Source organism: Lacerta agilis, chromosome 4 (genome assembly GCF_009819535.1).
Source record: "Lacerta agilis isolate rLacAgi1 chromosome 4, rLacAgi1.pri, whole genome shotgun sequence".
NCBI lineage: Eukaryota > Metazoa > Chordata > Lepidosauria > Squamata > Lacertidae > Lacerta > Lacerta agilis.
This window is the reverse complement of record NC_046315.1, coordinates 63,665,046-63,692,036: the sequence shown is the minus strand read 5'-3', so window position 1 is coordinate 63,692,036 and position 26,991 is coordinate 63,665,046. Positions and strand designations below refer to the sequence as shown.

Sequence of the window (26,991 nt, the reverse complement as noted above, 5' to 3'; positions counted from 1 at the left end):
CTCTGATCATTGCGCCCTGTTATGTGATTGGTGGCCGCAAGTTTTTAATGGTTTTTAAGTGCTTTATGTATGTCCTTAAATTGTTTTTTTTGTTTTTTTATTTTTTTTTTGTTTTATCACTATTGTGTTTGCCACCCTGGGCTCCTTTGGGAGAAAGGGTGGGATACAAATTTAATAAACAAATAATTTTCCCAGTTGACAAATTAAATGCAAGGGTGCTACAAAGAGAAGGCTGATCACGCCTGCTTTCCCATGCTGTCTGTTCACCGGACAGGTAATGAATATCTGATACACATAAGACCCTTTCATACATTACATACATGAAGAAGGTTCACATGCTTATTAGGGTCACACACTTCTGTCCTGGCAACATGCACCTGGGCTAGCCTGTGCAGATATCTGGCAGATATCCTCTGGAGAGGAATCCCTGTATGTGGGCTGCTGTCCTTTACCCTGCATTATTATTTATTGCATTTATTCTCCACTTTCTGCAGAAATTATCTCAAAGCAACTGACAATTGTAAAATATACAGAATACAAAATAAAAGGCAACACCGAAAGATAAAACAAGTATTAATAAAAGTACTAATCTGTGGAATCCTCAGCATGCATGAGGAGGAACACACACAAAACCTTTTGAAAGAAATAAACATCACCACCAACATCAGGCTGGCAGTGAAATTTAAAAGGCTTTCCTTAGTGGCTGTCAGTTCCACCTGCGTGTAGAGAAGGGTGGGAATAAGGTTTTCCAGCAGAGAAGGGTGGCGATGTGTAAGAAAAAGGTGTTGTCAGTGGGGAATTGTTATCAGGAGTATTTGGATAATAGTGTGAAGAATTATTGGAAAGATTTTCCTATAGAGGAAAGATTAAAATGTGAAAACAGTCATTCCCAAATATGTACAATCCTTGCAACTCTATGGGGGGATTATTTAGTAGAGGTGTAAAGATGCACTTTAAGGGATACAAGAAACACAGAAGTGAAATTCAGGGGCAAATCTACTTTCTTGCATAGCCATCAATTTGATTTAAAAATCTTATACAAGAAACCGTGGATTAGGGCAGTCACATTTGATACTTGCATTGGGATAAGAAAGTAAGTTATTTACTTTTAAGAAGCTATCCATCCAATTGCTAATTGCATGGTTATGTCGGGCTCTCAAACTGGAAATGCTACAAAAATGCTTCTCTTCATATGAAAAGCAATCCAAACTTTGTAGCACACACACCTTCAAAATGTTGAAATCTAAACCCACTGACCATTCCCTAAGAATCAGGGACTGAGATTATTTTAACTGGAGACGTCTGGGGTTGCCTCGTAGTGCACTTGAAAAATTCTAAGTTGTACCTAGGTTGATGTTCTGCAGAAACAAGTTAAATGTTTTATGTACAGTGGTACCTCTAGTTACGAACTTAATTCGTTCCGGAGGTCCATTCTTAACCTGAAACTGTTCTTAACTAGAGGCGTGCTTTTGCTAATGGGGCCTCTTGCTGTTGCTGCACCGCCAGCACACGATTTCTGTTCTCATCCTGGGGCAAAGTTCTCAACTCGAGGTAACTCTTCCAGGTTAGCAGAGTTTGTAACCTGAAGCATTTGTAACCTGAGGCATTTGTAACCTGAGGCATTTGTAACTTGAGGTACCGCTGTACTTAAAACTGGCTGTTGTGATACCCTGCCTTGAGCTTGAACAAGTATTGAGTTCGCCTGGCAGTTCATCTGCACCTTCCTGATACACCTTTAGGTGCCACGTGAAAATCTTCCTCTTCAACCAGGCCTTTGGTTGAACTAACATCTTACATACTTTTAATTGTATTTGTGGGGGGGGGGTTTATTGGCTTGTTTTGTTTTTATTACACATTTTGTGTTTTTATCTTGTATTTTTATGCTGTGAACCACCTTGATATCTATAGACAAAGGGTGGTATATGAAATGAATGAATGAACGATGCCATTCTGAAGTCTGTTTCAGAATTGAGTAACCTGTTTGTTGTTTCAACATTTAAAATTCTAGCATTTGTTGTTTCAACATTTAAATTCTAGTGTTTGTTGTTTCAACATTTAAAATTCTACTTTGGTGTTTTTTTCCTGTTACTTGTTTTGTTTTGTCTTGTCTTGTTCTGAGTTGTTTGGTGTTTGTTAACTGTCTTTTAGTGTTATTTGTAATTTTATTATAACAATAAAGATTTATTTAAAAAAAACCAAAGTAATAAAATTCTAGCATTAAGGTAATGCCATGGGAATGCTAAACAGAAAAATGATTCCTATATGTACATTAATTGAACCCTGTGTGCAGGCTTTTCATAGGTATCAAACTGTTGAGAAAAGGATGCTGGACTAGATGGGCATTTGGCCTGATCCAGCTGGACTGTTTGTTTCTGTAACATTAAGCAGAGAACACATTTCTCGCTATAACCTTTGGTTTGAACATTCATTTGATTTTTCACTTTAAAAACATGAGCGGCCTTAAACACACATGTGGAAAAGTGAAATATAAATATTTTAGATAAATTAAAATAAGAACTAGCTAAATGGGGAGGGGAAAATACCAGTAACTTAATACATGTTTTTTCTTACATTTGATGACTGCAGTTTAACTTTTTTTCTTCCTACAGATGTGTTTGTGGGTTTTATGGTTAACGTTACCTGAATTCTAATAGCTCACCACCTTGGTGTTTGGGTTTCAGCATGTCACCAGACATTAACACACTTCAATATTCTCATTTATTCCTTCTCTTTGTTTGTTACACATACCCTTGGCCAGCATTCACTATTTTCCTATAAATCTTAAAATGCATAAGTCTCTATTATTCCCATATGCTTTATAAATATCCCTGCCCAAATAAGTTTAAAAATGAGAACATGGTTAAGATTTGATATACTTAAAAAATGCATGTGCAATAAGATACATAGCTTAGGATACATTTATCTATATAGCATTCTCGTGGTGTGACTTTAGTGCTAGAATTTTAAATGTCCAAATAACAAACACAAAAGAAGGTTGCTAAGTATCTTTTCAAATTGTGTTTGCTAAAAAGGATCAGCAGTTATAAGGGGTTGCTAGAAGGTTAACTATCAAGAGATTCTTCAGTCGTGCTTCATGTGTACGTATAATCTATGTGTCATTATAATTGCTTCACAAAGCTTCGTCTTCTCTGCAGTTCTGGCCTCTAAAGGTTTATGGATTTAACTGAAGCCAGATTGGGAAGTATAATAGATGGTCCCATCATGGGTGTTAGCATCTCAGATTTCTGGCTCAGAATAGAAGACTGAATTATATTATGTTACCATAAAGCCCTAAACTGACTTGTTTGGTCTCTTCCCTCTTCAGCTCCTGCCAAAAATATTTAAAAGCTACAACTAGCTCATCCAAGTGCCAGAACATCTAATTCCACACACAGATGTTTTCTGTACAACCCCACTTTTTCACATCATCGCATTTTATTTTGAATGCTCTCTAATGTCCATGTTAGAATATTGCTTCACTTTTTAAAGGCAAGAGTGTTAGTGACAAAGAACAGAAAACTCAAGGGGAGTTTGACTCTCATGTACTGAGCTCTGTATCTTTCACTGAAATTTGTTAATTGCATCGGCATTGACTGTATTTGTCATGTTTATTCTGAATAGATATGTCTGTGAGGTCATAGAAGATAGTGGTGATAGGTTCACTTGAAGTGTGTTTTCTTAAATTGATTTGAGTTTTTAAAAAATCAAATGGTGCTAATAGATTTGTTTAGTTCTAGGTTGCATTCATTCATGTTGTTTATCTCCTTCTGTTTTGTGTTTTTGTTTCTGCAGTTCGGGCGGGTTGGCTACCACCGCCACCACCTGCTCTACCTCCTCGGCCTTTTGTAACACAGGTACGTATAAAACTTCAGCATGAGAATATTGGGCTTAGTGTTGTCTTTAAAAGGAGCAATGGCCATTGGCAGAGTCTCCAGAAAGGCAAAGAGCAATTTTTCCTGGCACAGGTCTCAATTTGGGCCTTGGGACCATTTCCCCCAAACCATCCTGCCTGCCGCACACTGACATCATACATGATGCCAGGTGTGAGGCAGGTAGAGATGCAGCTGCCAGTGAATGAGCAGGAGCCTTAAAGTACATCCCCAATTATGCATTGGCAAGGGAGGCTTACAGTCAGTGTTGGAGCTAGCTTGTTGGGAAGCAGGGCATAGGAAACTACCGTGGGCTTTGAGTCACCACCCAAGTAGGTGACAACTCTGAACCTGCTTTCTTCAGGAATCAGCTGTGCAGCCAAAGAATTCAGTCATACAGCCTATTCCTCCAGAAAACAAACTTGGAGTTACCACCTGTCAAATGATAGATGCTAATATCAAGCCTGTCGGATCACCTGCACAACCAAGTAGTAGTTCAGCTGATCCCTGCAGAAAGCAGGCATGGTATCACAGCAGGCTTAAGAGTAGCTTCTTGGCTTACTTGACCTGGATTTTGTTTTGTAGTGTAGATGGAGTTTGGGACTTAGATCAACTCAGTGATAAACTTGTGCTGGTCCTTTCGAATGTGGTATAATGTAGTACCAGTTGTTCACTTTGCAGAATAGATCTTTGATCTGCAAGTTCTAGTTCTCTATTTTTATCATTTTAGCACCGTTTTCTGCCTTAAAACTGCATTCGGAATTCCATCACTCACAAGTGAGGTGACGAGGATGCTTAAGGATATGTTGTATTTTTGCCTGTTTTTATAAGTTGTGGCAAATTGGATTCATTCTAGTCTTTTACTTTTTATTATGTCATAAACCACCCTGGGATCATATAATGTAGGGTTGGCTAGATTTTCTCTAATTAATTAATATTATTCTGGACATTCTTGCCACCTAATATATCACAACTAACAGTTTGTCCTGTGCACCTGTGCTGTAGGTTTCTCATCCCGGCACAAATGCTGAAACAAATGCTCAACTCAAATCAAGCTACATAGACTTCAGGCTTCAAGAACAGGTACACCTTTAAATTTTAAGCGTAGAATTGATTTGGGTACGGATTGGGCTAACAACGGTAAGATTTCCCCTTTAAAAAGAAAAAGCACTATTGCCTGTTAAACTCTTATTCCCTATACATTTGCAGCTTGGGGGAGATTAACATTCTTTATCAAATAATTCAATCTTTTTTAAAAAATACATACATAATCTTGGTATTTTGGCTGTGGCTAAGCACCATTCCTTTCTCTCACCTTATATGTCTTGCAATAAAAACCTGCCTTAAAGTGGTCAACATATTATACATACTAGTTGGAGATTGTAATTCAACTTTGCTATTGCTCAAGTAGAGCAACTGGAGTTGTTATAAGCATATGGGTTACATTACTTAATGGGGCCCTTGGCTGAAAAGAACATACATAACTAGAAGTGAAAGAGATTTGTTTTCAGAGGAGTGGGGCGATGGAAAAGATTCAAAGAGAAGCAGAATCTTGGCATTATGTGGTTGGGGTATGTGTGTGTGTGTAACTAGTTTTCTAAACCCATGCAAAATAAATAAATATTTTCCTTCCAGTCACTTGGTTACAAAGAATTACCAGCACTTTCTTTCAAAGACTCCAAATTTAGATTAGGTGGCTGAGAGAAATGTGGGTTATGCTAGAGATTTGGGACACCATCCTGTGTGGCAGCTTTCCTGCTATCAAATGGTGCTGTTGGCATCCTCCATGCCCACATGCTTCTTGGGCAGCCGATTGCTCACACAAATAGAACAGTTGAATGAGCAATTATTTGCTCATATCAGAGCCAATCTGTAATGGATGAATCAGCTGTTAACAATTTTGCAAGTGTCCTTATTTGCATTTTACTCATGCGTTAACTCATGCAACCATATTGGCATGATATTTGAGATCTTTAATCTGATGCTTGTTGCACAGCATGGGGGCCATTGCGCTATACCTCTCTTCAGTTCGATTACTTGTGGGGAAATACCAAGAACCACTGAGTCCCAATTTGGGTTCAGATAAGTTGGTTTGTTTATGTATATAGACACAACGTACATAATGGTGGTCAATATGTAAAATGGTTTTGTAGCTTAAAGTGCTAGGTATAAATGTTACAGAATGGTGAGGTGATTAATTATTGCAAGATTATGCACAGGCTACCCAAATTCACCTTCATGCACCAACAGCTTACATAACAAGCACTTTTAGGAGTTGTTTCTTTTTGTTTTCCAGTGTATTTCTTATCAATAAAAGATTGGTCTGGCACGAGCAAATTTTTATTCTGAAAGTGTGGCCCAGAGAAAAAAGTTTGAGAACCACTGCTCTGTAGAGAAACTTGGAGAACATTACACTGGTTTCGCTCTTTGAGGTTCCTTCCCAATGTGAAAAAAACAACAAACATGGAAAAGAGGCAAGGGAATGGGGACGAGGAGACAAAGGAAGAGATATAGCTGGGGCAATCCATTCCTGTTAAGGCACCACAAAGTCAAACCAACCTGAGCAAAAGTATGGAGCAGCCCAAAACCCCAGTGGCTTCTTGGGGCAACATAGCCAAAGACTTGACTGCCTGAGGCAAAGGGGCGACTAAGACAAAATGCAATTAGGTTGAGGTTGAGGCTGAGGCAGCACAGAAGGAATACTCCAAGATAAGAGAGAGATTTGCTGAGTCACCGCTGTTAAAACAACCTCAAGTTTCCCATCTCAGACTGATTGGGCAAAACTAGGTAACAAAGAAGAAGACAGGCAAGAGTGAACTGACAAGGAAAGTGACATCTCTGCGCAACATGAACCATTTATCTGTGGAAAGCAAGACTCAGATGTCCCCAAAGTTGAATTCTCCCTCTCCCTGAAGTGTATGGGTCTAGCACATAGTTTTTTTGGTGCTGCTTATGTCCAGGGTTCAAATTTGTATCCCAGTGAGTAGTGTGGAGTCTGAGCAGAGTTGATGGAGTATGAGCTTCAGTTGCAACTCTAGTACACTCAGATGGAATAGTTCTAACGTATGCTAAAGATCTTGAAACTTCAGAGTCCTGCAAAAGAAAGGGGCAGGGAAGCTATACACATATATTACAGCCTTGTAATATTTGCCGTTCAATTAAGGAAGTGGTTTATTTTTGCTACCCAAAGTACTCGCAACGCTCTGCTTTATTCATCATCTGCCCACAACAGTTCTGACATTATGTCATGTAGAATAGGAAATCATTCTTCTTTTAAAACCCACAGGGGGTATGGATTCTGGTGCTATGAAAAGGGTTTATAAGCCCTTCAAAGGAAAAGAAAAGTGTTCATATATTGGCAAGACATTACTGCAAAGGTCAGATTGTAGCCTCACATTTATTTTTTCTTACGAACGGGCTACATGAGGACTTTTGTGCTGCAGAGGAATTGCGCGGCAGTGGCGCAGCGGCAGCGGGAGGCCCCATTAGCTAAAGCGGTACCTCAGGTTAAGAAGAGTTTCAGGTTAAGAACGGACCTCCAGGATGAATTAAGTTCTTAACCCGAGGTACCACTGTAAACTGGTTGAGCATAGGTGCAGGCACTGTTTAAATGCTTCAACAGACAGCCAAATCCATTACCCTTCATCTGTGTCCACCAATATATAATCAATAACAAAGAAATTATAGTATTATGTATATATCCCAGTCAGTATGCATGGCACCTTACAGAGTGTAAGACAAGTTTACCTTCCATAACATTTGTGGGCTTGCTCTAGTCAACAGCACATTTGACCTTAATTGCAACCATTGCCTTAATGAAATGATATAAATTGCTATATAGCATTACTTATGCTATCCTCCATCACCTGAGTACAATTCAATCGGATTTAAAGTGCAAGTCTTGATACCATTTCATTTTATTTATTCTATAAAATTAAATACTCAGTGGCATGATAAAATAGGTTTAAAGGCAGAGGAAGCTCTGTGTACTACAGAGCTCGTTGGTTGAATACATGAAATATTTCCTAAGGAATTCTGGTACTGCCAAAAAAAAATCATTCTGTATTATATGTATTAAAAAAACCCCACCAAAAAACACACACCAAGGAACCTATTAATACAGCCATAGAAGAGTACACATACTGCCTTCTATCTTACTTTAATCTGGTTTTGTGAGGCTGGAGTATGAAAGATTGGTAATATTTCCATCAAGGTCCTATTCATTACTTCTAAAAGCGCTGAGCACTCTTGTGATTTATATATGTTACTTCCTTTGCCCTAAACCTTATCACTGACTCTCAGACAGCTTTTTCTTTTTTTAAATAACAGCTTATCAAAATTTGAGCATTGCAGAGTGCTGCAAAAGCAGTTGGCTCAGCAAGATTTTGGCAGCTTGTTGCATTTGCATCCCTATAGGTTTTCTTTCTGTGCTATCACTTTCAGCTTCTACAACAAGCTGCAAAAAAGAATCCGATGTTTCACTGTGCTAGATAGTAGGTTCACAAAATGAACTGAAAAAGTCTAGCTGCTTTTGAGGAAGAGATGGAAAAACAGATTTAAGGACCTAAAATTAGCAACACTTTATAGGGAAAATAAACCATTCTTAATGCAATGGTGATTAATAATATTGCCATACATTTTTACTAGTTCGGTTTTATTGACCATCCCCTGGTGATTTCTTATTTGTGCATCTTTTGCTCTGCTTCAAAAATCATGTACAGGTGGAGACCGTTTGGCGTGTGTCCAATTGATACGTGAACGCTGACATGTGTCATTTTATGTTTTGAAAAGGGACGGGATGGGCTTACGCATGACCGCTGATGCACGCAATGACCCAGATTGCAACCCCATGCAAATGGGGAGTTGCCTGTATATGCAGAGAAATAGATGCTTGCTCAGTTTTCATGCGTGGTGGGTATGGTATACATGGATTGGGTTTTCTTCTTCTTTCATGTTTGTTTAGGAAAAACATGCCTATGTGTGTAGCCATTCTGAAAAATAAAGTCATAGGAAGAGAGTGTACATAAAGAGATGGTCATATGAATCACTCTTTAGGGTTATACACAACTAAATTCAGTTGTGGGCAGAATTCATTTTGATACTCTTACAGATTTGCATTACACGTGCAAACAGTGCTTTATGCTGCATACAGAATGGGAAGCCATGCCCAATCATGGTGACCACATAGGTGAATGTAGTTCATTCATAAAGCAGCTCTCAGTGGCAGCAGAACAATTAAAGCACATTAGAAGCTGAATCTGACTTCCATCTTCATGTGAATATAAATCTATTGTGCTGTGAGCCTGTTTTTTTTTTTTACCTAGCACAACACAGGTGCATTTACATGTTTTCAGCTGCTAGATAGTGGTGGATAAGAAAGGTGTCAGAGTAACTAGAAAGTTCATGTAAGTTCATGCTCTCATACATGTGCTCCAGAATTAACTAAATTCATGTGTCTCACCTGTAGACATTTGAAACTGCCAGCTTTTGCCAAGCAAGTGACCTTGTGAGTGTGTGTTTCACTCTTATTTGAACTATTGTGACAGTTTCCACTAGGTGGCACTTTAAGGATATGACAACCAGTTAGACTGTCAACCTCATGTTCATACCTGGTTATTTTCTTACTTGAAATAATATTTATATATTTATGTTGCACCAGACCTCTCCATGCAGCTTGAGTGTAGTGTAGATTTTGAGTTGAGCACCCCACAATGGAATAGGGTCCTCACAGCCTGGTGCTCATTGTTACCCCCCTAAACAGCCACTTGGTTTTTCCTAGGTTGTTCCATGAACTTGACTGGGCATCTTTGGAAAAGCCCCCCACCCCCCTTGTAATCAAGATTAGGAAATGTAAAGTCTGTGAAAGGTTTGGTGGGGGTATATTTTTTTAAAAAATCACTGTGGACATTATTTTAATGCCGGGAGACTGATATCTTCAATATTAGCCTAGTGATGATGCTGGTCCCTATCAGTCCTTGGATTCTGTGGTAGCACATAGTATTGTACTAGCCCAGAAGGAAAAATGCAAGGTTAATTGTTGTTCCTGTCCTATCTCAATGGCACAGAAAAAGCCAGAAAACAGTAAGAAATGCTGCCTCATCAATTATTTTGATGTCAGACCTGCAAGGAGTCCATAAAAACTAGTCTTTAATGTTGGCGCTTGTTTTTCTACTGGCAAGCACTCCACTCCCTTGCCTGGTGGTATATTTATGTTGCTTTTTCTACAGCTTCCTCAGTGTCAGCCATGATTAAGGTAACTGGGGGGGGGGACACATCCTCAAGTCTCGTAGCATAACTCTAGTCCCATTTAGAATATGAGACTTAGAAGGGGGGACCTTTAAATGGAGACACTTGAATTTGATGGAGATAGAAAAAATTGAACAATTCACTATGAAATCTCAGGAAATGAGTTGGATGACAGTACTACTGCCTTATAGGTGGAATATATTTATGGAATAATTGATATTTTACAGCTCTTCAAATAGTATTTTAATTAGGAGAGCAGTTATAATTTTTCATTCAGCAGCTTATTCAGTTTTATGTAACAAGCGCAGTGACACTTTCAAATGCCCTTTAAATTGCATGTCACCCTGTGTTCTTTTCAGGAAACAGTGTTAAGTAAGTTCTGAGCACTTTTTAGAAGTCCCACTGAGGTGAACAACTAGCTGAAAGCAAACAAGATGGACAGATAGAAATGTGGGGGGGGGGGGAGTGCTAGGTGTGCAGCTGCAAAGTGTTAGCTTGTTAAACTTGGCCAGAATCTGGAGGCAGAAACTAATGCAACTCTGGGGAATATAACTTTTTAGAACCATTTATCCAATTTTCCTTTCTTCTTCTTTTTTAAACCTTAATTTTGAGTGAGATAACTTGCCTCCATTGCATTCTCTTAACACTATTATTGGTGGTTCTCAGTTAATCAGCCAAACTCAATGCTCTGCTACATGAAAGTTCCATTGGCACAAAGATTTCTTGCAAAGTGAAAAATTCTCTCCCTCCTCCCCAATGCACCCCTTAAATCTGTTTCAGGGTTTCCCCCAACCCTCTGGAGCAGATTTGGGGAGGGTGCAGAGCACACACCGGGGGGTCCCCATTGCAGAAGTGGAAATCCTTATGCTGACAGGATGTAGTAATTGAATGCCATCCTTTCATATTTAACATGCATCATGATTTATCTTTGGGTAGATTCACACTAGACATTTAAGGTATGTTAATGGATTTAAAGCACACAACTTCCCCCAAAGAATCCTGGGGCCTGTAGTTTCCCCCTCACAGAGATATCATTTCTAGCACCCTTAACAGACTACACTTCCCAGATTTATTTGTGCTTTAACTGTGCATTGAATATGCTTTAAATGTACAGTGTTGATCTGCCCTAAGGATGTACAGTATCTGCACTACTACATAACCACAACGTGCAGTTTATGCATTCAGTTTACACTGCACAATGGATTCACCACTGAATGCACAGCTGACTCACATGTTTGCATCATGAAGGAATACAGCTGTGGTGCCTGTACAATGTTGGTGTAGAGCTGTTACATACTGCTTTGTATTTCTCTAATCAGATGCATGCGGGGCATATCAGCATGATGCTTTTTTTAGTGGAGCTGGTGCACTCATTCTCTGCATCTGATCTTGATAGCCCACATGTAGCATCCATTACAGTTTGGGAATTTACACACAACACACACAGCAGAATGCATAACTGGCTTCCTGTTCTTGTTGAAGCTTCCTAGGGAAAATATATTTTATACTTGTTTGGCAAATAATGCAGTTGGGAGTACAGGAAGCTCACAGTAGTAGTAGTAGTAGTAGTAGTAGTAGTAGTAGCAGCAGCAGCAGCAGCAGCAGCAGCAGCAGCATATCTGTATATGTAGCAGCAGCCAAAAAGAAAAAGTAGAAGGGAAACTTAGGCACTATGTTCCTCCTTTAACAGATTGTGAAATGGGTGGACGTATCTTAAACCTGTTCCTAAATCATCACAATCTCTGTCAGAACCATCTTACTGTCCAACTTTAATGTGGAACAAGGGACCCGGGTGGCGCTGTGGGTTAAACCACAGAGTCTAGGGCTTGCTGATCAGAAAGTCGTCGGTTCGAATCCCTGCCACGGGGTGAGCTCCTGTTGCTTGGTCCCAGCTCCTGCCCACTTAGCAGTTCGAAAGCACATCAAAGAACAAGTAGATAAATAGGGATCGCTCCAGCAGGAAGGTAAACAGCGTTTCCCTGTGCTGCTCTGGTTCGCCAGAAGCAGCTTTGTCATGCTGGCCACATGACCCGGAAGCTGTCTGCAGACAAACGCCGGCTCCCTCGGCCTATAGAGCGAGATGAGTGCCGCAACCCCAGAGTCGGACATGACTGGACCTGATGGTCAGGGGTCCCTTTACCTTTACCCATTGTGGAACAAACAATGGTTTTATATAATTCTGTGATCTAAGAGCTACAGATATATTTAACATCTGCATTGTTGACTTTTTCCTTTTCCTGATATATTACAAAATTAGGACCATGTCACACAATACTTTTTCTGATATGGAGACAGTATCTATGAGGTACTTATTCACACAGCACATACAGTAGTTAAATTATGGGATTTGCTGCCAGTAAGATGTGGTGACCAGCCACCAGTTTATATGTGTTTGGAAAGAAATTAGACAAACCAGCAGAGGATGAGGCTATTGATGTCTACCAGTCATGAAGGTTATATATGCATCTTCTAGTAACTAAGTCAGTATGCTTCTGAATGCCAGTTCTGGGGAGAAAACATCAGGAGAATTGCTAATTGCTTTCATGTTATCTTGTGGACTTTCCAGAAGCACCTGGTTGGCCACTGGGGAACAGGCTGTAGGACTTGATCAGCCTTTGGTCCGATACAGCAGGGTTCTTCTTATATGGCCGTATCATAAAAATATATCAGCAGTTTCCAGCAATTTAAAAACATAAAACCAGACAATGAAATCACAAAAAGCTAAAAACAAGTAAAAAGCAAAAATGAATTAAAAACAAACAGACCATTGTGGGGAATATACTCTTAATTGTCTCCTGGCAGAATAGAGATGTTTTCAGCAGGCATTTAAAAGTTGGCGCAGAAGGTGCCCACTGGATCTAGATTTATCTAGATTTCATCAGAGGTGTACCTCAGGTCCCTGGTGGCCTTGTATCGGTGCCATCCCCATCACTTCTCCCGTGTTTGATCTTGCTGCAATAGCAGCGCTGCGTTGCTGGTAGTACAAGGGACCCTAGGTATGCCTCTGCAGATTTGGATATACTGATCATGTTTGTTAATAGACAGTTGATGCCCTGCAAATGAGACATGAAGGCTGGTAATATCAACACCGCGGTGTGGGAATCCCTTGCAGAAGACCGCAGTACCTGAAGACAGTTAGGTTGTGTATCCACAGCAGTGACCAGAGAAGGAATGACCACTGGGATGAGTGCAGAAAGAAAAAAAGCAATGGTGCATCTAAAACTGCACATCCAGACACCTTCATCTGCCCCAGCTGCAACAGAACACGTCTTTCCTGTATCAGTCTCTACAGCCACAGCAAGTGCTGTAACTCTCCCTCCAACCCCAAAGGTGCACTCCTTCATTGTCTCCTGAAACAGATGCCAACAAGAGATACACTGTGCTGAGGCTGGTGTGAACACCGGAGAGGGCAAGACAAACAAAGGCCACCAGAAAAGAAGAGCAGGCTTATTGTGTTTCAAGTGACATTTTCTCATCTCAGGGTTGTACTGAGAAGACTGAAGGAATAGTGCCACGTAGGTAACTCTCAATGGTTGCAGTTAACAGTGGATTCTGTCACTTTAGCACAACCAATCCACTTAAAAAAAAAAAAAGAATATGGACTTTTTGCAGTTTAGAAAGTGTCAGGGAAATGCATTAACAAGTGTGGGATGAAAGAAAGAGTAATGAGAAGCCTCCCACCTAGGCACTGACCAGAGCCAGATACAGTTGCCTTCAGCAAGTTGGCACCTTCACATGGCAACTTGAATATACAGTGGGACATCGGTTGTCAAACGCTTCAGAAGCCGAACAATTCAGAACCCAGTGAATGTTTCCATTTTCGAACGCTCCTCAGAAGTCGAGCAGCTTGCAAGGCGCGTTTCTCCATTTTTTAAAAGGAATTTGCTGACTGGCAATTGCGCCTTGATTGTCGAACGTTTCGGAAGTCGAGCGGTCTTCTGGAACAGATTACATTCAACAACCAATGTTCCACTGTATGCAGCTGGGTCATTTACTGTTGCAGAAGTTAGAAATGCCAAATTTTAGTGTGTGTAAAATAAGTGCAGGCAGATATTACATTACTTATGTACACCAATAAGCCTTTCCAGGAAGCTGTCAGGCTTCATAAACTCTCACTTCATTGATTCACTAAAACTATCTGTCTTTGCATAAAAAGAGGGCTATCAAATCAGTTACTTGATTTCATTTTAACTTTGTTTTCATTTGCTACATGATGAGTGTTTGTCAGGGTCAGGATCTTAAAAGCTAGCTATTTGTTTTAATATAAATAAGACACCATTGGTTTCCCCCTTAGAATGTTCCTCATTACATAATTTGATTATATAATTGTTGTTGTGTGTTATTGTTGCAATCCTAAAACTCTCTTGGATTAGTTGGAAATAAGTCCCATTGCACAGTTCCATAACGTTGCTTTCCATGTAGCCAATGGAGACCACATGTCAGAAATTAAACTGTTGCTGGAAGTAAGAAAGTTTTTATTGTATTAAGCGGAGGAAACCACATATGTGATCCTTCATCATGCTCTCGCATATTTAAAATTGCTGTACTAATTTCCTAATCTGGGTTTGTTTTCACCAAGCACTGCCACTCCTCTGACTCTGTGATCTCTGAAAACTGTTTTATGGTGCATGTTTACTCAGATGTAACTCTCATTATGTTCAGTGGAGCTTGCTACCAGGTAGGGGCTGCAGCATTAAAAGGACTGGAGGTTGTGTAGCTGCAGTGCTGGGTGAATCGCATCTGTTTTCATTATATGTTAGCACAACGACTGTGTATACTGCAGTTGGGGGTAGGACTTGTATATTTTGTGGATCCTTGGCTAGGGGCAAGGTGCCTCTGAATCTCTTGTTGGTGGAAAGCATGCTACCTAGTGTCAGGGATAGGGAGCAGAATTGATTTCACTTGTACTGTAATATGGCTCACAAATGTAGCACACTTTTGTTTTTCTCATTAGAGTGAATGGCAGCCATTAACTTCTGTAGGAGAATGGGGTTAATTCACAGATATCACTGCAGCAGCAGCTAAACCAGCTTCCCAGCCTCTGAAAATCAAAGCCTGCTCCTATTTCTTTTGTTGGTTACACTGGAGTGTGACCAAGTGTTGAAAACTAGTTTTGATGGGTGGATGGCTGCTAGCAATTTTGGTGTTGCAGTGTCTTGTCTATTGTTACAGATGGAACAAGAATCTCAGATTGAAATGCATTTGCCAATGAACAGGTCCTCATCACAAGTTGAAGAAGGCAGCCCAGCCAAAAAGGTAAGGTCAAGGCATATAGTTTTATCTTTTCATTTCAGACCCATAAAGGTGATAAATAGTTCCACATACTGACTTCTCCTGAAGATCAGGGCACTAAGAAATACACTAGCAGCACTGTTCTACAAGGAGCAATCTATTGTGGCACCACATGAGTGCAACTTGTATATTTTTCCTACCACAGACAAACTGGTAGAGTCCTTTTTATATGTAAAGTTCATGCTTTGCACATAGAAGGTCACTGGATACCATGGTTCTTTGGGAGAAAACATGGTTGTGGTGGTCTGCAGTGCCTCCATGAAAACAAGCTATGGGTTGTTTTCATTTCCCAGGAGGCAAAAGATGTAAGCTGAATGGAGACAAGCTTTTTTTTTGTTTTTTGTTTTTTGTTCCCTTGAGCCCCATACCCTGCATTTCTTAAGCGAGGCATCTTGGGTTCTTCTCAAAGTAATGGAAAAATATAAGCAACTTAAAAGACAGAACAGGCAGCTGTGTGTTCCTTTACATTCCTAGCTAAAACTGAAACACAGATAAGAGAAATGGAATGTGACAAAGGTAGTCAGGATAAGGACATAGGGGAGTGAGGCTGTAAGGCTGGAGCAATCTATCCCAGGAAGAATCCCATGAAAACTGAAGCAAGTTGGAACAGTACTGGTGAGGGAGGGACTGACAAGAGCTGAACACTGAGGTTCCTGCGGTTCTGTTTCCTAAAGGGAGGGGTTTACTAGAACAAAGGGAAGGGGGCTCTAAGTAAAGGGGGGGTTAACTGGAGTACTAAGTTATTCAGACTTTCCCACCACATATTTTGGAAACAGGCTGAACACTAGCTTCCTGACTGCTGGTGCTGAGTGAAGGTGGAGGCAGAGTCTGGAGGAGAAGGGAGGAAGATTCAGGCTGGGATCATAGTTCTTGCTTTATTGATTGCTTCAGAAAAGTGGGTGATAGGTAGCAATAAATTCACACAACAGCATAAATACCATATTTTCCGGCATATAAGACGACTGGGCGTATAAGACGACCCCCAACTTTTCCAGTTAAAATACAGAGTTTAAGATATACTCGACCGCAGATTTACCACCCGGCGTATAAGATGACCCCCGACTTTTGAGAAGATTTTCCTGGATTAAAAAGTAGTCTTATACGCCAGAATATACAGGATGTGCATGGAGGAAAAGGAAGTGATGTGTAGCCTGACACCATTCATATTTCAAGTAGTATCCTATAGGTGCTATGACAATATCAAGGCACCTTCCTTGTAGCAACGGCAATAGGTAAGAGTTATCTGAAGAAATAATAATGTTCTCTCAGGTATATAAGTTCATCCAGTGCTTGAAAAATGAGGTATCCTTGCCACAAAAGTGGCAGAGAATTGCACCTGGAAAATTGGCAACCAATGCAGATTGACCATATAAAAACCTGATCAGCTGAAAATACGCAATGTTATACTGTAAGATGTATTTCCCCCCCCTCTTCCAGCTCTAAGTCTGTTTTAGTTGACAATGCATGGGCTACTGTATATACTGTCAATGCATATATACTGTATCAGTTTACACTATATCTATACTGATATAGAACATATAGTAGTTAAAATTCAACCTACAGGGTTAGGGTTTTTATGTCATCAACTATGTTTCCATTGAATGTGTTCATTTATGAGTTCATAATGCAAAATTTCCTTTCCATGCATTCTACCACCACTCTATTTTAAATCTCTTAGTGACTAACTCCTTCTGATGTAATTTTCCAGTTTGCATTTGGAATATTGTTTCGGTCCAAAATAAACTGATTCAGAAGAATCCTCATTGTGGTGGTCCTATTGAAATAAACAAAAATTAAGAGCATAATTATGATGTTAGACAACTCTTATTCTTAACAATGGATTTGCCCAGGAAACTTCTATATATTATGGAAAGTTGTTTATCTGTTTGCTATAGTTTGGACAACTCTTAAGATATTGTAGCCAGATTTTACATGCTGGTTTCTGGAATCAAGAAGCAGGATGGGTTGTTGTTGTTGCTTTTGTTGATTGTGTGTATTATGGCTACAATTAGCTGCCATTTTGAATCTAGATGGCAGACTGAAATTTTCAGAACTGCAGCAATTGCAACTAAATTTTGCGCAATGGTTCCAGAAACCATGGGGCAGACTTTCATCTATGTTTGCATACAGTTTGGATGCCATTTTGAATCAACATTGTGAATGGAACCTTTCAAGCCCTTTTGGTTTCTTTGAATTCCTGAGGAATGCCAGATATGAAGATACTAGTTCCTAAGAGATGATGCCATAACAGAGATAAATTAAATTGGTCTAGGTCTAGACAAAGCCAAAATAAACAACACCCTTTGTGTCCAGAAAAAAATTGCAAATGAGATTCTGATGGCTTTGTTGTTTTCCTAATGAATCGTCAATAGTTATTTTAAGCTTGCTCTCTTTTTTCCTCCCACAGGAGGTGTTGCTTACTCAGCCACCATCAAAACCAATTCGCAGGAAATTCCGGCCTGAAAGCCAGATGCTAGAGAACCAGGAACTTTCTCCCACGAAAAGTGTAGCCCCTTCCTTGCCTGCCATCAAATCCCACCATACAATCCCAAAGTAAAAAGGCTGACTTTTATGAGAAATTGGGGAGAGGGTTTTGTTGCAACATGGAGGGATATAAAGCATTCTTAAAAAAAAAAAAAAATGTGGAAGAAAGTGCAAGTAAGCTGCACTGCCTTCTACTGTCTTCCAGATGTGAAGTTTGAAAATAATTTTGTTTGGGCAATTCACAACCACCAGATGCTGACACAGCTTATGCAACTCACTTGTTTTTTCTTAGTACTTTAGAGCATGCAGACTCACTGAAAAAGACATCTAGTCTTCTGAAATACTCTTCTGTGGATTAGGGGTGGGCAGGGGCAGGAATCCGGAAAAGGACAGTTAATCTATGTAGAGATGTAGGTGGAAAATCCTGGTGTATGGCAAGAGACTGAATAGATGAACTTTGATACCTGTTCTAGTGTTCTGGCTCCATGATTTTGAGGGCTGTTGAAATGTGTTTTGGAACCAGTACAATGAAGGAATAACTGCCTGGCCATTAAATCCATGCAGTCAATTTTTTTTTAAAGTTTTCTAATCCCATATAGTACCTGAAAAGTGGTGGTATAAAGTCACACCCTTCTGAAGTATGCATTTCTGGCAAGTAATGTGGAAGGCTGGAACTCTTCCTAAGAGTTTTTAAGTGATCTGAAAGTATTAGTGTTGTTTGTAGAGCCTAATTGACGCTCTACTGCTGCTGGCATAACAAATTAGTCCTATTTTGAGAACAGTAAATGACTGAAGTTTACTTATCAGTCAGATAAGCATATTTTTGTTTTCCTCAGCTAGAGTGTTGAAGGATGTGGCGGAGGGCAACGAAGAAGCAGGGGGAAGACTTTCTCTTCCAAGGATCAAATTGTCACCTCTCTTTTTAGAGAGTGGGAAAGCTAACTCCACTTTTTTCACATGGACTTTGTGCTATTTTTAAAACAAATGTATCTGTCTTTGATCACGTTGTCATTTAAGAGCTGCTAACACCTTGCAGAAAATCATAAAAGCCTTCTCTCAGGATCAGTTCTGCTTATCTAGCCTATATTTTCCTTATTTTTCCAGTTTCTTGGTTTTTTCTCAAGATGAAAATTGCTAATATATTCACTAAAAAAAAAGGTAGAACAGATGGATGTACAAAATCTAAAGACCCATACTGGAAATTCTGTTTTACCTTGTGACATCATAACTTTGGTCTCTTGCATGCTGCAAAGAAGCAGTGGAGTACAAATGAGTTTTATTTATGCTTTTACTACTGTTTTGTAACATGCAAACTACCTCTATCGCTCAGGTGGGGGGAAAACCAAGAAAATATTAACTAATAAAGGGGGGCAGGAAACATATCTATATGCAAATGTTTTTAATAAAGTTTCCATAGGGGAAATACTAGTAGGTACAGATATGCTAGTAAAACCCAAAAACATGCTTTAAAAAAATCAAAGATAATATCAGTAGTCATGATGGCTGTTTATTTCTAGTGAACACGAGTAGCAGAGGACTTCAATGTAGATTATTGTACTTTGAAAAGTAGGGCACACTGCCACCCTGGTACTGCTTCTAGGTTTCCCACAAATACCTAGTAAGATGCTTCTAGTAAGATCTGTTCAATAGTGGAACAGACTCCCTTGGGAGGTTGTGGACTCTCCTTCATTGGAGGTTTTTAAGCAGAGGTTGGGGGACCACCTGTCATGGATGCTTTAGTTGAGATTCCTGCATTGCAGGAGGTTGAACTAGATTCTATGATCTAACTGGCAGCTGTGGGAATAGAGTGCTGGACCAGATGGACCATTGATCTGATCCAACAGGGCTCTTCTTACATTTTAAAATATATTTCTCATTCTTTATACTAAACAGAAAAGGGTATTTATGACTGTTTGTACTGAAAGGTTAAACACAGGTGCTGTCTTTAGTCTTATTAAGGTGAGTTTCCCCCTTAATATATAGGGGACAACTGTGTTGATCCATAAAAACGTGCCATTGTCCATGTCAGGTCGTGTAGTAGAAGGGCAGTTACCCATGAAGTTGGCAATATTAGGCTGGAGATCCCTCCATTTCCGCTGATCTCAGTTCAGTAGCATATAGGGAAATAAGCTTTAATGAGGAAATTGAGCCAGGCTGACATAGTAAATGAATTCTGGCTTACAGGTATGGCTATTAAAATGCCTGGATAGCCGGTTGGTTACAGTATGGTGCTGATAACACCAAGGTTGCGGGTTTGATCCCCGTATGGTACCGCTGCATATCCTTGCATTGCAGTGGGTTTTACTAGATGATCTAGATGATCCTCAGGATCCCTTCCAACTCTACAATTCTCTACAATTTCTTCCTTTCATTTCTGATTTCCACAAGATCAGGATCTCTTATTGAATAACAGCTTATTAAATGTCCTGATTTCAAAAATATTTATTTCTGCATAGCAACTCTCTTTTGGAGATGCATTTCCTCCCCCCCCCCATTTTGATTTTAATTAGTCTCAAGTGTAAGTATCATAATGCATCCCTTTTTACCAAACAGCAGGAAAGCCCTGCGATACATTTTCTCAAAGTGGTTTGTCTTTACTCTCTGGCAGACAGTCTTCAAAACAGAAGAAAGCTATTCAGACAGCTATCCGTAAAAATAAAGAAGCAAACGTGGTCCTAGCTCGGTTGAACAGTGAACTCCAGCAACAGCTGAAGGTAAGGAGCACACTTCAAGTAGGGATCTGTGCTTAGACGTGCCATGAAGCTCTCTGAAGCCTATGCCATATGCCTCTGTCTGCACTGTTAAATACAGGAAACAAACCAAAGTGTGTGCAACTTGCCGAGGCAGATACCCTCTTGCCCATCTTGAAATATGAGAGCAGCAGGATCACTTGCATTCTAAGCTGTGGGGGCTGCGGGTTAGACCCAAAAGTGCCCTTTCACAAATGGAAGGAGCTTGGATCCAGCAGAAGCTAAAGTACAGATTTTTGCCAATCCTTCCACCATTTCCCTGCAGCTCCATGCTGCTCCAGGGTTCCCCCTCAACCATCTAGATCAGATTTTTAGGGGACTGCAGAGGGAAAGGGAAGCCAGTATCCCAGACTGCCCAATTTGTGAGTAGAAATCTGCTGTAGAACTCTGGAGCCAGCTTTCTCCTCCCCACCCATCTCACCTTTTTTGTAATCTTGGAACAGAAAAGATAGTTCTGGCTTTTCTGCCAAGTGGTGACAAAATGTTCTCAGTTAGGTGCTTGGGCTAATATATTCCAGTCAGTGAATTTTATATTTGTATGAGTTGAAAGAAAAAAGATTCAAATAAATGTTGGTTAGTAAAATAAGGCAAGTGATTGACTAATTGGATGTCTCTCATAGCCATTGCTCCAAGATTGCTTTGTAGAGGTGGCCCCTCGAACTCGTTACAGCTGGCTGTAGTCATTATTATAACAGAGTTCGGAATAATGTTGGGCAGATCAGTTGACGAGAGCTAGCCTAATGTTTGTGGCATCTCAAATAAGCCATCTTCTGGAAGCTTTGTGTACTTTAATACACTGTTGTGTTTAATTCCTTAAGCACCCAGATTTAAACTGGCTGAGGATCCCAGGCCCGGCATTCAGGGCATACGGGAATGTCAGTGGGACATTTACTGCAGCACCCAAGCCACTAATTGAGTGTAAAGTCTGTAGTGTTGTAACATCAGTTTACTTGGGCATGAGTGCTGTAAGTATATTAATTATGGAGTGATTGTAAAAGTGGATTTGATAAGTCTGCATCTTAAGACAAGATTGTTTTTATGTGTTTATGCCTTTAAGGGCTATATTCTAATTGTTGTTTGTTTGTTTGTTTGTTTGTTTGTTTGTTTGTTTGTTTGTTTGCATGGTCTAGGAAGTTCACAAAGAACGAACTGCACTGGAAACTCAGTTGGAGCAGCTCCGACCTGTCACTGTCTTATGAAATTCTGTAACAGAATTTTTGCTTCAAGTACCTTTAACCGCACAATATATTGGCAGAAGCTTTTTTCACTAAGGCAACATCATTTGGAAAAAGTGACTGCCATATTTCTTTTGCATTTCTTGCACCAGTTTACCTTGCAGATGAAGAAGGTACACAATCTGAATGTCAGACCTTATGCCTATGAAATTGACCTTGTTTTCCCACTGACCCTTCAAGAATGCCTCAGTCAAATTCCATCTCTCTCTTACTGTTAACACTTATTTATTCCAAGAATTCTTGATTTATATGCATTGGGGTGGGATATTTAAATAGTATATATGTCTAGGAAATTTGCTTATATTTACCTTCATCCTGGATTATCACTTTTTACATATCTGTGATCTTTAAAGCCTATCTAGTTTTAGAATAAATGAAAGCAGCATCTACGAAGCTCCGTATTCCAAATGTACATTATCTATTTATTTTATTTTATTTTTTAAAAATCAACTTTCTAATTACTGACCATTTCTGGATGCAACACTAGTGTGGTTTTACAACCCACACTCATCTCCTTCTACAAACTACCATTGAGTGTTGACTCCCTATCTGTTTCCTGAAGCCTGCATCTCAGCCGCTCTGCAGTAGTAGCTTGGAGTTTGTGCACAGGTCCCAAGATATCTGTTATCTGTGTTGCTGTTTTCAAAATTCTGAACCATGGCTGAATCACGTTGTGTACTTCTCCACTACAATCTGCAGTTTGGCTCCTGAGCCAGTCGGTATAAAATGAAAGTCTGTGTTCCCCATTCACTATAATGGGGAATCTAAAAACAGCTAAAATGTTTCCCTTTTGGACAGGGTGGGTTAAGTTTATAGGAACAGAAGTGCCTCCAGAGTGAATTAGGCCTGCCAAATTGCAGACAAATTCCAGGTGCTTTTTGTGGGGAAGTAAAAAGAATGTACTTTTCTCCATAACCCCAGGGGATCTTGTCTTTTTCTTACCTTAAAATAATTAAGAGGTTGCCAAATGGTGCATATTCTAGCATATACATTTTTAAAAAAAACCTTTGCAGCTTCACATCAGCCTTTCTCCTGACGATTGTTTGTGACCTCCAATAGGCTTTATAGGCCTCCCAGTAGACCTATACAGGTCTCTAATATACTTTACAATTACAGGTGGGTAGCCGTGCTGGTCTGCCATAGTCGAAACAAAATAGAAAATTCTTTCCAGTAGCACCTTAGAGACCAGCTGAGTTTGTTCTTGGTATGAGCTTTTCGAAAGCTGATACCAAGAACAAACTCAGCTGGTCTCTAAGGTGCTACTGGAAAGAATATACTTTACAATGTTGAGGCAGCCTAGAATGCTGCTTGCAGAGTTCTAAAGAGCTCTGGGCTGCTGATTTTGTTATTGTTAAAGCAGAGCAAAGTACACTTAAAAAAAAACCATAAGATGAAATGTTTTACTTACTGTGCTTTGCAGACAACATTTTCGACCCCTTCACTTCTTGCAAAGCCCATGGACTGAGAGAAGCATAGAGATCCACAGGAAAAGATAGAGTTGTACTGGCACAGAAACAAAGAGGCTCTATGGCTTTGTTGGTGCCCCGATCAAACTGAAGGGGTGGGAATTACACCATGCTTCGACTCAGGGAGTAGGGGAGTCCCCCACATCATCCCAATTTGCCTTTTTATTTGCCCCCCCCCCCCGAGAGCAGTGCATACCAGGGCCGTCTCGTCCATTGGGGCTGGTGCCGCGGTGCGCCAGGGTGCAGTGGCCTGGAGGGCGCCTCCGCCCTCCAGCCCCGCTGGCAGCGCCCGCCGGCAGCAGCTGCCCGGCGGAGCAAGGGAGCTGGCCGGCCACGCCACACCCTCCGGCGGAGCACGGGAGCGTGAGCCGGCTGGCCGCACCACGCCATCCGGCTGCCCAGCGGAGCGCGAGCTGCCCGGCTGCGCCGCGCCATCCGGCTGCCTGGCAGAGCGCGGGAGCACGAGCCGGCCGCCCTCGCCTCCCGTCCCGGAAGCACTGCAAGGACACGCAGAGCCCCGCGCCACTCCAGCGCCACGCCCCTCATCCCCCGCACGCCCACCCCCCTCCCGAGGGGCGGCAAGCGCGGGAGGGAGGCGGCACGCTGGGGGCACTGGAGGGATCACCGCGCCACGGCGGCCGATCTCCTTAAGATGGCCCTGGTGCATACCCCAGTAGTTGCCATTGGTCCACACCTGGTGTTGAAGGAATGGAGGTATGTTCCCCGACTGGGAATCTTTGCAGCTACTCCATCACTTTCAACAGCATTGGTGGGTACTGTATTGCCCTCAGACTATGTGGCAGTGTAGGTTATATAACTCCCTGTAGTGTTAGTTCATGGGGTTTGGTGTGTGTGGTCTGCCTGAACTGACTTATGGGTGCCTTGGCACTAGTATTTATGTGAGTTTTTCTTACTGCTGCAGCATGAAACCCACATTTCTTGGAACGGCTAAGTACAAGGAATGTGCCACAGTTCATACAGGGCAGACTCGCTCACAGTTGTATGCTATGCAAGGCCGAGACATGCTGGAGCAATGGTATGTCAGCACAATAGGATTTGTGAACTGTGCCTCATGTCTGTTCATATTGCACCTTTTGTATTTAACTTCTTATCAAGTGATGAAAAAAATTAAATGCAAAATTTAGAGATTCATTGCTTTTGGCAATTAGATGTTTTTGCTTATTTCTTAACTTGTTCTGCTTATTATATCTTAGCAGTGGGCAATATCCATTGGCTAACTGTATGTGTCTTGGTAAAATTCCACTTATTTGCTTTTTTTGGTAGAATTATACAGGTTTTGTAATCTGTTGAGTTGATGTTATCAGTGAATTCCACATATCCGTTTCTCCTCCATTTCAGATTAATGGATCTTGTTTACTTATGGCAATTATTGTTTTCGTCGTCTATCCTACTCAGTTAATACACTTCACTCCAAGGAAGTCCTGTTAACCTAGTAAGACTCTTTGGCAGTACACATTCATAAGCATATATAATCTTGTCCAGACTGAATTCTAATAGAAAGCATTCCTTGAATTGCATTCTAGAATTGCACTGGCAATGGGGACAGTGATCTTTTGGGGGAAGCTGCAGGTAGGGAAATATTTTTACCACTGTAGATTTATGTAACTTCGTTTTCCACCCTTAAGTTTCATGTTTCTTGAGAGTCATCTCTTAACAACACACTCACTGCATCACCTACAAGATATAATTATGTCTTCTGACTTGGATCTCTTTAAATGAGGATTTGATAAATTCCTGGAGGAGAGGACTATCAACAGCTATTAGGCCATTGCACCAATGTGGAGCCTCTCCTGACAATGTGGCAGAGAGCACCAGTTATTTGGGTGTGAAATAAAAGGAGAGGACTACTGCGTTGAGGCCTTTTTGTGGGCTTCGCGCAGACCTAGCTGGCTACTATTAAAAACAGGATATGGAATTATACGGCCTGTTGCTGTGAAATGGTAGGGTTTTTCCTGCATTATATGACCCACACCATTCACTGGAAATATTCCATAGCCTTGCAAAGTAAGCATAATGTCAAGCGACAGAAAACCCTGCCAACTTCGCCCAGACCAGGGTGGCCCTCCCAGATGATGTTGTACTGCATCATCACTAAACCATTGGCCATGCTAGCTGAAAGGGGCAAGGGCAGCCAGCGCAGATTCTCTATCCCAGAACTAGACAGACAAGAATATGCTCCAATACATCGTGCTCTGCTTTTCATAAAACAAAATTCTTCATGTATACCACTTAGAAACTTTGGCGATTAAGTAGTATATAAATAACTTAAATGAATAGTCAAAATCTTAGTCATTTCTACAGATTCTCAGCTGTAGCTCAGTGATAGAGCACATGCAGTTTATGCAAAATGCCCCGTGCTCAATTCCTGGCATCTCCGTGTGCAACTAAAACTTTGGAGATCTGCTGCCAGTTTAGAGAGAACTGAGCTTGATGGTCTGACTTAGTACAGTATTAGGAAGCTGCCTAAAAATGTTTTAGCATATGCTGACAGATTTCAAGCTAGTTTGCTGGCTTCTCCACCCTTCTATTTTGATATTGAAATATGCTATGCAGCATGACAATAGAACTTTAAAGACTGGGTTATAGTGGCTTCTCAGCAGTACAGTGTGTACACATTAAAGGAATATAATTTACTTGCAGTTTACTTAAAAATTTAAAATAGCTGCACAATATGAATGCCATCAATGCAAATATACTTAAAGTTAGCAAGAAATAAAACATCTTTGCTAGTATTTATAGTATTTATAAAACATTGGTTGAAACAGGGATCCTTATGTTTAAAAGAATCATACCGTTAGTATCTTAAGTAAATGGTAATCCTCTGCAAAATGTTAGTACCGGTGAGAAAATTAAATTGGAAGCCACTCCTTCCATTTTTGGTGGTAATCAGCTGCTGTCGTCTCATTAGTTGCTCTTATTGGGAGATTATTTCAGGTATCCTACTCAAATGCTAGAGTGAACAGCTAGATGAAAAAAATGGAAGTTGTTTAAATATTATAAATTTTCTTGTTGCCTGGTTTTAATCTTAAATTAGATTCTAATGGCAAGTATTTTAAAGTGTTACTTTTATGATGCCTCAAATGTTCCCATGATTGTCCCCTACATATTTTGGAATCCTGATTTTAACATTCAATTCTTAGTTTTAAAAACTACATTTTAAAACACTTCTTGGGTGGATTATTTCTACTACAATATTTGCAAATGTTTCAGATAACTAGAATGGCATGATCAGATATTGTTTTGGATACTATCTTATCCACACTGGAAGGCAATAGTACTTACTACATAACTTATCTGTATAAGATCCAGAATATACATCCTTCAAATGTTAATGGTGGAACCTTAATAGTCACATTACTCCAAAACAGACTCTCAACAGTCTGTTTACCTTCAGTAGGAAGATTATTCTACAAAAGTATAAACAGTGTTTGAGGAAGAATTGCACCAGATGAGTTCAGTGTGAACTCTCCTTGCTCTTATAGCTTTATTGCCATTGTAAACAAATTAAATTTGGGAAATGCAGAATACAGCAATTAAGATCTATATTGGACTGTTCTGCGGTCAGTGTTGATCCACATTAGCATGAAGCAAGTATGAAATATTTTTTTCTGGCTATTGAGTTTCTTCT

The 26,991-nt window shown here is 40.3% G+C and overlaps 1 protein-coding gene across 1 annotated transcript in view; it reads left to right on the top strand.

Moving 5' to 3' along the window:
• The window catches only part of REPS2 (RALBP1 associated Eps domain containing 2), a 70,554-nt gene extending 48,285 nt beyond the window's left edge, over nucleotides 1-22,269 (top strand). The window contains 6 exon segments of the mRNA XM_033146383.1: nucleotides 3,782-3,854; nucleotides 4,875-4,952; nucleotides 15,288-15,371; nucleotides 17,815-17,960; nucleotides 20,500-20,605; nucleotides 21,772-22,269. Coding sequence (XP_033002274.1) covers nucleotides 3,782-3,854; nucleotides 4,875-4,952; nucleotides 15,288-15,371; nucleotides 17,815-17,960; nucleotides 20,500-20,605; nucleotides 21,772-21,840 — 556 coding nt within the window. The 3' untranslated portion in view covers nucleotides 21,841-22,269.
• The last annotated feature ends 4,722 nt before the right edge of the window (nucleotides 22,270-26,991 follow it).